Here is an 11,028-nt window from a genome sequence, read left to right as displayed (position 1 = left end):
TCAGTGTTAAATTTTTTTCAACACTTTTTGTTTTACTTTTAAATGTATCGAACAGCAAAGAGAAGCCGCCCACAATTACTTATTAGAAATTCGAATTTAGAGGTAACGCGAATACTGTCTACCAAGGTCAATGCGTTATCAGAGCAGACAAAAACCTACTTTGAAATCGACGCAAGATTGAATTGTTTTCCTTCATTTTTCAATTGTCGAAAAACTCTTCCGTTTACCATCATGTATTTAACGTGGAGCCAAAATGCGCAATATAGAAACAACCCCAATATACTCTAAAAATAAAGCCATTACCGGTTAGAAGTTAGTTTCTATGACTAACACCTCTTCTCAACAAACTACACGAATAAAAATAGTGCGATTTGTCGCGCACAGGTCCTGCCTAAGATCTGTAAGCTACACGTTCTATACTCGCGTGTGCACGTATGTAAATGGAACACGTAGTAGTTCTTCTCGACGAGGCAAAGATCAACTTTATTTCGTTACTTTATTTTACATTTTATTATATAATCACCGTGTTCATCAGAGTTTTCGTCGGTATGGTAATATGTCGTCGTCATTTTCATCGTTTTTATCAGCATTACCAATTGTTTAGTCTCTCTCTCTCTCTCTCTCTCTCGCTCGCTCTCTCTCTCTCTCTCTCTCTCTCTCTCTCTGTCTCTATCTCTCATTCAATTCTCAGTTCTTACGCGAGATGAATATGAACACAGACTGCACAAATAAACCGTTGTCCTCTCTTATCATGCTTATCAGCTTCTATCATGTCATCATTTTATGCGAAGATCAATCACACACTTGAGAAGACCTTCGGTCCAGAGCTTCACACACATCTATATAATCTTAACCTTCGTCATTTCACCACTTACTACCATTATCTTTGTCTTCGCCATCGTAATTAGCAGCAGCTTCTTCACCATCTTTATCGCCACCTCTACGAGATGCAAGTACATTCAAGATCATCATTTTATTCTCATTATTATTATTATTATTATTATTATTTTATACTAGTAATTATTCGTCTTCTGCCTCAATAATAATATTATAATTATGATCATTATAATCGATCAGCTGCATTGCACACCACTCGTTCATTCCTTCATTCCGCCATCGCTCTATAGCGCATTTGCCTTTTTTCATACTTTTACAATTTTCTCTTCACTTTTACGGTTTCATTATCTTCTTTTTACTTTTTTTTATACCTTCATTTACTTATTCTCATTCATTTTTGCTTTCCAACGCTCCTCTTCTTCACGTACAATTTTTCGCAATTTCTCTTTTCCTAATTCGGCTTTTCGATTCTATTCTGCACGTCCTGCTCCAGTGTCGGCAAGGTCTTTAAAGATGTGTGTCCTACAGATGTGTGCTTGCATGTGTACATATTAGTGAGTGAGTGTGTTTTTACTGTTCGTGTATCTAATATTTGCTTGCTTGTATATATCTGGCCTAGGCCAACGGCACGAGCTCATTGTAGACGTTGATGTCCTAAAACGTTTGCGGGAGCGTCTGCAGGTGACCAGCGTGGGGGTAGGGGAGGTGATTTTCTGTTGTGGTAACGAATTGTGTTTGATTGCTGTATATGTAAGTGTTTTTCAACTTGATATTCTTCTGTGTGTTGTCTGCGTCAGGGTAAGTCACGACGATGACTGGGGTCCGCGCCAAAGCGTTGACACTAACCAACCCATCCAATATTGTCATCCCTCAGTGACAGATCCCTGTAGGAAGTTTAATGGACTACCGGATGATTGGCTATCACAACATGACCCGAGGACTTCTGGACCCACATGCATCCGCGTCTATTGGAACAAATGCAAGCGTCCATATCATGCATATCGACTGAGACTCCTACCCCACCGCATGAATAACCTGCCTCCCAGCTCAGCCCTGAGACTTTTGTGGTAGCTGACCACGAAGACGGCTATTCCCCAAGACTGCAATTTTGACACTGAAGGCGCCAACACTCACCACGGAAAATGCCGGCTTCCTGTTGGACAAACCAGCCATTGCTGTGGGATTGCCGCCTTACGCGCACGCGGTGCCAGTTGACACGAACCGACCATTCCTCTTCATGTTAAAGTTGTGTTTTCATGTTTGCTTCTCTCTTTTCCGTTTCCTTTCACACAAAGCCACTTTCTCTCGTTTGGTCTGCCTCTCTCTCGCGTTATCACATATGTGCGTAATCTGAGAGAAATACGCTAATAAAGAAGATATTTACAGATTTATTTATATTACTCATATCATTATTTATATAAATCTACTATTACAACTATTCTTGAGTGTTTTTTTGGGTAATGTCACCGGGAAGTGGACCGGGAAGCGTTGCGTCCTCTGCTCATTTTATCGATTGTGTCCTACACACACATATATATATATATATATATATTGGTTGTTGGGTAATATTTCAGTCAGGCCGGCATGCGTGTGCAACAAGCTTGATTTCTTATATATATATGGTACAGCGGGTGTTTTGTAATCCAGTATTTCATCGTTATACCTTCAGCGATCAATTCCACTTACACGACCATTGTGTGTGTATAACAAATATTTATAATAAGATCTGCAATTAATAATAATAATAATAATAAAATAAGTTACCCTTAATAATACTGAGGATCTAAGAATGGCGAGAAGCGGTTTTCGCCTCGATGCTAGCATCGATCTTATCGTTGCTGTTGTTGCTAGAGCCCGCACGTCACCGCCCCCATATTCCATATATGGCGTTCAATATCCTTGCATCGATCTAGGTCATTCTAATAATGTCTCATCTTTATGATTCCTATGGGTACATCTTGTCACAATATTACAGTGTTTTGTTATTATGCAATTAAACGTTACGTCACGTGTTTCTGACGCAACTACACCTTTCTACGCTCTCCTTGCTAAGTACAGTTAACGTGTTTCATATGTGTGTGTGTGTGTGTGTGTGTGTGTGTGTGTGTTTGTGTCATCTTTTGAATTTTTCGTCTCTAGTTTCTAAAGTCAATTTCCGGTCGCTTTATCACCGATTCCCTTTTTGCGTTTTCCTTCTCCTACGTTTTTACCTTCTTTGTCTTTCCCCTTTTTTGAACGCAAAGGGCGAATATGTCGGGGGTGGCATTTTTTTGGTATGCACTACTGTTTTTGTCTCATAGGATTCTAAAGGCCCTGCCGTTACCAACGTGTCTTCGAATCGAAGCCAGCAATAGCCTCGGATTTCTATTTATGAATGCTCCGGGGCTTCCAGGCCATATTCGGTTCAACTATACTTGGCCGCTGGTAAGTCTCAGAAAAGAGATTCTATATACAGGTCCCATCTTATGGGCGCCTGGAATGAATAAACGTTGGCCGTTTGCATACATGAATGTGCCCCGAATCCAGCCCCCGCTGAGGTGTTTTATCCTAATATAGTCTCTTTGCGGACGGGGAGCAAGCCGAAGATGCATTATTGCTCCCCGCCTGCTTCGGGGGAAGATCGAAACACGTCACATATGAGTTCACTGACAGCTCTGTTTTTGTCTCGTAATGGGTCGGTCTGTTTATTTGCTTGTTGTTATCGGACAACTGTGTTTTGTCTAAGATGCGTGTTGAACGTGTCTGTACCAGCCCAAGCGTGTTTGAGGGAGCTTCTCGCTCTCGTTATTTGTGGTTTGCTTGTTCTACGGTAAGGGAATGAGTACTGCGGCGGCGTATAAACATTATGTACAAATACGCAAGTTCTGTCTGGGACATGGTTGCGGGAAAGACTAAGGCAAAGCGGGGGTCATTAAAATTATCACGGTGATCGCGATCATTCTATATCGTTACAGATTCTATTAGATGATTGGATTTTGTAGCTTCTTCTGTTTTTTCTCTTCATTTTAGAATTATTATGGTGTCATTTTCGTGTTCACATAGATGTACATATATTTATATTTTAATTCGTCTACGGGGGGAACGCCTAAGTACCGCGGTTGTGCGTTAGCACGACCTCTTTGGCGACGGTGCTACAATATATATTCTACACGTATTCTAAACGACAGGTATGTATATATATATATATATATATATATATATATAGTGGCAATATTAGTATTCGTATTAATGGTCATTGTCTTCATCATGATGATAATGTATGTGAACATAGGTTACTATTAGAATGAATTATTTCTCTTCATTATGATCATCTAAACGAGAAAAAAAACTATATACAGAAGTGCATGCATGAATGATACTGTTGACAACATCGTTCCTTATTCTTCATTATTTGATATCATATTTATCGTTTTCTTCATTGATGGTCAATGAACGGTCAGCCGGCGAATTCAGTTCCGTCCTATCTGAATGCTCTGCAATGTTTTCTCCTGCTGGAAACTAATAAATGGCGTCATTTTGGCACCCGAAAGGTGATAGTTAAAGCAAACGATGCGTTGCGTTTGTTTCTACGTATTTATTTGCCTTGTATACTAGCTTTTTTCCTTACTTGCCAGCTTTATTTACGCGCCTTCGCAGCCCATGCTAGATCGCTGCCTCGGCTCGGCCAAAGCAGCGCCTCGCGGCGAAAACGCTTCCCCACTCAGTCGAGTAGTCAAATGGTCCAGCGTTTCATATCGAAGAAATCTGCTACGCTCCACGCGATCAATCTTTATTTGTGTTCAGAAATCGTCATCGGAATGGGTTTGTGTTGGAGTGAGCTGTTGTTGACTGGTTGAATTGTTATCGTCGGTTGTGTTGTTGTTGCTTTCGCGTTTCTTACTGCTGAGGTCGTCAGCTGCAGGGGAAGGCGCGACAGGATCGATGCGTACGACCTCGATCGAGTCACCGAGAAGACTGCCCAATTTTTCTTTCGCTGCGCGCAAATCGTTGGTCACACGGCACACCCCATTGATAATCAGCTCCGGCTCATGTATGTCGTGCTCGTCCTGTTCGCAGTCATTCAGTCCCGGATCGATCCACTTGGGCATGGCTGGTTTCCTGCGTGATGAAGACGTTTTAGCCTGAGCAGCGCCGTCAAGCGAGTCGCGATCGCTACCTTCTGTTGCTGTCGGCTCCTGACTATCGTCATTGTCGTTGTCATTGTCGTTTTCGTTATCGCTCTTGTGACCCCCCGTAGCCATTGATAAGTCAAGGGTGCCGTCGTCATTTGTTGACGAAGGCGAGTAACTGTTGTACGAGATGGCTGGTGGAGTCGAATTGCGAGACGTCGATCGATCGCTAGACTGCAGATCGCGTAAACGCTGGACAAGCGCTGCGCGGAAAGCAACTGGATCAAACGTATTACCTTGGTCGCGCATCGCCGGATTGAGCTCAGGTGGCCGGGGATCGTCGGGGTTGGGCGAACAGTGCTGCTTCAGCCGCATTCGATGGTTATGGAACCAATTGGTGATGGTACGCACCGAGAGGTTCAACTCCCCTGCAAGGAATTCGATCGTTGACGTTCCTGGGTAGGGATCCATGGAGAAAGCTAGACGCAGAGCCTCCTTCTGTTCATCGGTGAACAGCACCCGAGGCTTCTTGGCGGCCGGGAACGGTGAATTTGGCGAAGGGAATGGAAAACCTGGTAGGTCTATCCTGGGATAATCGGCCTCCGGGCCCCTTCGCCGTTTGTTGGCCGCAAACAGACGGAGGTCCTCGCGTCGCTCGTTCTTTAAAGCCTGCAACTTCTCCACATTGAGGGGGTCGTTTAGCCATAGCTGCATGCGTATAAAAGGCTCTCGACCCTTAATCGATAGCATATGCCAAGGCTTGGGCTTGGACAACAGTTCGCTTACGGAGCCCTGTGACAGACCTAGTACGGCCTCTCCGAAGATCTGTAATGAACATAGGCAAGTAAGCAACCAATTTAGTATTTTATGCTTATATGAATAGATTGTTTTTGGTATCTTTTTCGTATGTATATATATACTGTTGTAGTAATAGCCTACTGTTGCAATATGTATCGCAAACTATATCCGTAACCAATAGCCGATGTGTCATATGTACGGAATTATTAACAGTAATAATAATTACTTGTGTTTTACGAAGTGTTATTATTTTCCTTACCTTCTGACCAATGTTATGTGCCATCAGCGTCTCCTTGATGCGAGCGGTTATGACCTGAGTGTCGAGGTCCGTGGTAAGAGCTGCCATTTCGTAGACTGATGGCTGTAAATAAGGTACGCGATTGTTGCTAATGGCCGCATTATTCTTGTTGGGAGTGGTGTTAAGTGAGTTTAGGTTGCCAGCGTTCGCAGTTGGGGCGGCTGTAGTGGGTGTCGGTGAAGGTGAATGACTGGGTAGGGGAATCTGCCTTTGAAGCGCGGCCAATGCGACCGCGGGAGGTTGCGCAAGATTGAGGTGGACCTGCTCCTTCATGGCGGCCTGAAGGGACTCAATGGAAGAGTTCTTCGGCATGGCTTGGGCTGCCGCCGCTGCTGCGGCTGCTGCCGCCGCAGCGGCGTTATGCTCAAATGGCATGGCGGTTGAGTGGTGGCGTACAGGTGGTGCTTTTGGGATAGTGGCAGCGGTAAATCCCGAGGTGCGCATAAGTTTCTCAGGGGCAATCTTGTACTGTGATGCGACGAGCTTGTGCACGGCTTGTTCGTCCTCCAGGAAGATCTTCATACGGATAAAGGGCTCCCGACCCTTCTGAGTGAGCATGTGCCACGGTTTAGGTCTCGCGAGAAGATCAGAGACCGATCCCTGGGAGAGTCCCAGTACGCTTTCGCCGAAGAGTCTCTGCGAAATAGAGTACTGAGAAAGCTGCTCCTTGACCTTCTTAACAATCTCTTCGGTGTTTAGGTTGTTGTATTTATCGAACTGCTGCTGCGTGATGGGGGGTAACACGGCTTTGGCCTGACGTGGGTTGGGTGTTGCCAGAGCCGGCATCGCTGACTGCGTCAGGAGTGAGTTGGTAATGCTCTGCATCCGCTGCAAGGGGTTGCTGCTGCTGTCCTCGGCAGTGGATGTCTCGGGCACGCTCAAGACGGCGGGCGGGCTTTGCGCCGGATATTTTCTGGGTTGCTGCTGTTGCTGTTGAGCCTGAGCCTGCTGCTGAGCCTGTACCGCCTGCGCAGCTTGTACCATCGAGAACGCGCTTTGCTGTTGGCGCTCGAGCGCTTCCCGACCGCGCGGGTCGGCGATGGCTTGCAGGTTGAGACCATTGAATAAGGCGCCTGGTAAAGCAGCGCCGAAGCGGGCCAGTTCGTGGCCGGGCGCCAATGCCAGCGACAGTCGCGACAGCTCCTGGTGATAGATCGATAAAGCTTGTCGAACCTCTTCTTGTTTCATGTCGTAAGCTGGCGCGGGGTTGCGGAAACTATCCTCGACTCGCTGACCCATTAGCTTGGCCAGTTCTTCATGATAGAACCGAGCAATGTGGTTGATATCTTGCGGTAGATCAACACCATCCTTTTCCTTGTCATCCTGTTTCTTCTTGCTGAGATTCTGAGGGCTGTCGGCATTGTCGGAGTCGGGCTCCTCCTTCTTCGGTGTCATAGGCGTGATCATTGCCTGCTGGGCCTCGGAAAGGATCTGAACGATTCGGTCCTCAGCAAGGTCTTCATGACGGAAAGCACCGACCGGGGTGGACGGCGTATCCTTCGAGCCCTTGCGTGGCACGAGTGCTTTGAGGATCATGATACAGTTCTCATCCGTGGCCCACGCATGCATTTTTCTGTATGAGTCGCGGCCTTTTTCGGTCAGCTTGTCCCACGGTTTTGGTTTCGAGAGAAGTTCGCTCACGGTGCCCTGAGACAGACCCAGAACGTACTTGGCAAAAAGCCTCTGCCCAATATTATGCACGCTGAGTAGCTCTCTGACGCATCTAGCAATGTTGCCCGTATTTAACGCTTCGGACTGATACTTGTCGACGTTCTGACGTAGGCATTCCTGGAGGCGCTCAAGACTGGCGGCGTGTTCCTCGCCGAAACGCGAGCCGGAGCCTTCGGTCCCTGACGACATGTCATCGTGTGACTTCGGTGTGGCAGGCGGACTTGACTGTCCACACGGAAGTGCCGGCTCTGAGCCTTCCCGTTTGAGCATTCGAGAGAACGTCGAGACGATCTCCTCCCCCAAGAGCGACCCAAACGCCTCAACGTTTTGTTGCAGACTTCCGCGCTCTTTAATAAACACACATACACAAACATTAAATCGTAACTATGCTATACACTGTATGTTATTGAACGGTACGCCAGCGTTTGTTTGTACTAATTGAGACAGGTGTAGCTAGAGTTTGAAATGCACGATAAACAGTATCTTCATATATTCTGCAACAATTTACTAACCATACGATAGAGGTAAATAAAAATACAATAATTAATATAAACATCTTTCGTGATCATCAAGTACTTTTCGAAGAGAAAGTCTTCGGAGTACTCGTTAAAATATTAAATGTAATTTTTAATGTAATACTTTAACTTTATGCAACACGCTTATTATTATTCTTTCCTCTGTAGAATTCTCTCTAATAATACTCACATATATAAAACGCATTGAAGATAGGATACCACCTAACGTTCTATAGCTAATCTCGTTATCTTCCCCTTATCGTTTATGAGCTTACCATTTTCTTCGGCTTTATCGTCAACTAAGCTGTCGTGTAACCGCGGTGACTCTGCGCTGTCACGTTCACTTTTGACGTTGTTACTACAGCTGTTTTCTTGCAGCTGCTGCCGCTGCTGCTGCTGCTGCTGTTGTATTTGTTGCAATTGATCAACAGCAGCAGTGCCATTATGCAACTTCCGTAGTTGCGTCTTCAAATCATCATAGTCCTTTTGTCGCTCGAGTTGCTCTTCGAGCTGCTGGATTGTGCGGCTCTTCTCTTTGACCAGCCGCTCGAGCTGTGAGATCTGTTTAGCGCTGGATTCGCGCAGCGCCTCGACAGTGGCCTGTAAACGGCGGATGTCGTCGAGCAATTGGGCTACCTCGCGATGTTCCAACGATGGCGTCGAGGGCGTCGTTGGCCGCGAACAGGGGCCCTCCATCACAGCAGCTGAGTAATCTCGAAGGCGTACGGACTCCCTTTGGGCAGGCGGGGCACGCTATAACGTATACAGACAACAAGTCTCTGTTAGTTGAAATCATAAACACAAATGTGACCTCAATGCCTATTAATATTATTGTCTAGTGAAAGATTTAGTTAGCAGAGGTAACGAACTTAGATCGCTACGTAAAAATAGTTATTTCCAAGTTATAGCCAACTTGCTATATATATATAGTAAGAGTGTTCCTGCTACAGTCTCTGACAAGGATCGTCTCTCTTATTTAGTTGCAGAGTTTTAAACGCTTATTGCGTATCGTCTAAGACGGACTCAAGTGCGATTAGTTCTGATCCAGCCCGTTCGTTTTGAATTTGCACACGCTTTACTGTTGTGCTGCTTAAAGCAATGAGCCCAATTCAAGAATATAAGTGCGGCAATGCAACTGACGAATGCATCGGTAATCTAGGCTATCCCTTTTTATCGGCTGATACGATTTGCCCCGTTGTCCGCAGCTGCTGGGTGCTTGAGATGAGGTGATATGTATAGTCTGACCATGCAACCGTTGACTGGCCATGTAGAACGGCAAAAAAGCTGCCACCTCTACACTTCTCTTAGCTTTCGTTCTCCGTCGCACGCGAGATCATTCGACTGACTCTGCCTTACTCAGAATTCACTTCATACGTTACAGGCGAATGCTGAGCCATCTTATGTATGTATATATATATATATATATACATATATATAGAAGTTGTAGGAAATGCTGCTCGCGCTCGTGCAGCTTTTCCTGTCTCTTCGATCGCTAATTCCTCCTTCTCTATGCTACCCCCTGCTTTTCACTCCGCGAACGCAAAAAAGTTCATCAGGCAAGCATGCTACGCTAACGCCCTCTAGAGGGCCTGGAGGAAGTACCCACTAGGCCGGTAGTTATCCATACAGCAGTGGAATTCACGTTCAGTACGTTCGCTACAGTTATTGGGCGGCAGTTACTGGGATGTCATTGGTACGTACTGCTACTGCTGCAGCTGTTGTTGCCATAGGCGTAAAACTACTTGCGCCAGCGTCGGTGTGTGATCGGACTAGCATCGCATTCAACGTAATGTCGGTTAGCTGGAGCCTTCTTGTTGTCGATGCGCGAAGGCCGAATTGCTTCCGCGGACACATACACACACAGATATTCACACAACACCCATTTCCTGCAGCAACGTTTCGCACAAAGCGAGCGAAGCCCTCCCAAGCGTCCCTGACTGACCCAGGGCCCTCCCATCGGGCCTGCCCTTTCTCAGAAGCACCGTACTTCCCTTTCTTCCGCAGCGGGAGGCATCCAGCTATCGCTGGGGCCCGATGGCCAATCAATGTTCGATCTTTGGCGCCTCGAGCCTTCGGGCGCTCGGTCTCCGTATCGCGATACGTACGCCGCGATCGAAGGGCCGGCACGCGCGGCGACTCCGCCCCCCGAGAAACAGCCGCCGAGGTAGGCCACGCGAAGACTTATTGCCATACCATTACAGGTATACGAGTAAACGGCTGCCTTCCATACAGTTCCCAAGAGGGCTGATCTTTTTGATGGTTCGACGGGAGCTGTTTGACGGCCTCAGGGAAAGCGACAAACACGTTAGCCGAGAGGCCGCAACAGGTGTCTTCGTTCAGTTGGTGTTGCACAGAAAGTTGTTGTCGAAACAGTCATGTTGGTACAAAGGAGCAATCATTTTGGTGTCAGAAAAAAAATTGACAGTTTTTTGGATAAGGTTAAGAGGGATAAAGTTTAGAGAGAAGACAGAAGAAAATTATTGTGGGCTTTAAATAATACATTGAATGTCAACTAAAGTATTTTCCAATATTCGCACAGGGCTTGTATTGCGTAACAAGTGTTCATGTCTTTGCGGTCTTGTCAATAATGATTAGAAGTACAGCTGACTGGTATCCTAGGACTGGTATCCTTCTTCTCTTTTATTGATTTGAGTTCGGCCCACAAGTTCGCTTGAAATATCGGCTATCTAAGCTCAATTCGAGGTCGGCCACGGTAACAATAACGTTGAAGGTTTAGGATAACGCTTGAAACAATGGCGGCGTCATCGTTTTGTTTATCCAGTGACCTTGAATTGTTGTT

The 11,028-nt window shown here is 46.0% G+C and overlaps 1 protein-coding gene across 13 annotated transcripts in view; it reads right to left on the bottom strand.

Annotated features, from left to right (window-relative positions):
• Nucleotides 1–456: 456 nt before the first annotated feature.
• ct (homeobox protein, cut) overlaps nucleotides 457–11,028 on the bottom strand; it is a 138,546-nt gene continuing 127,974 nt past the window's right edge. For all 13 annotated transcript variants that reach the window (XM_022810558.2, XM_086973842.1, XM_086973843.1 and 10 more), the window contains 3 exons: nucleotides 8,504–8,981; nucleotides 6,004–8,060; nucleotides 457–5,771 (listed from right to left, as the gene is read on the bottom strand). In XM_022810558.2, coding sequence (XP_022666293.1) covers nucleotides 4,617–5,771; nucleotides 6,004–8,060; nucleotides 8,504–8,981 — 3,690 coding nt within the window. In that variant the 3' untranslated portion in view covers nucleotides 457–4,616. The remainder of the gene's footprint in view (nucleotides 5,772–6,003; nucleotides 8,061–8,503; nucleotides 8,982–11,028) is intronic.

The sequence above is a fragment of the Varroa destructor genome, unplaced genomic scaffold (assembly GCF_002443255.2).
Source record: "Varroa destructor unplaced genomic scaffold, Vdes_3.0 BEIS01000006.1, whole genome shotgun sequence".
In the NCBI taxonomy this organism is placed as follows: Eukaryota; Metazoa; Arthropoda; class Arachnida; order Mesostigmata; family Varroidae; genus Varroa; species Varroa destructor.
The sequence above is the reverse complement of the archived record's forward strand: the minus strand, read 5'-3'. Positions and strand labels throughout refer to the sequence as shown.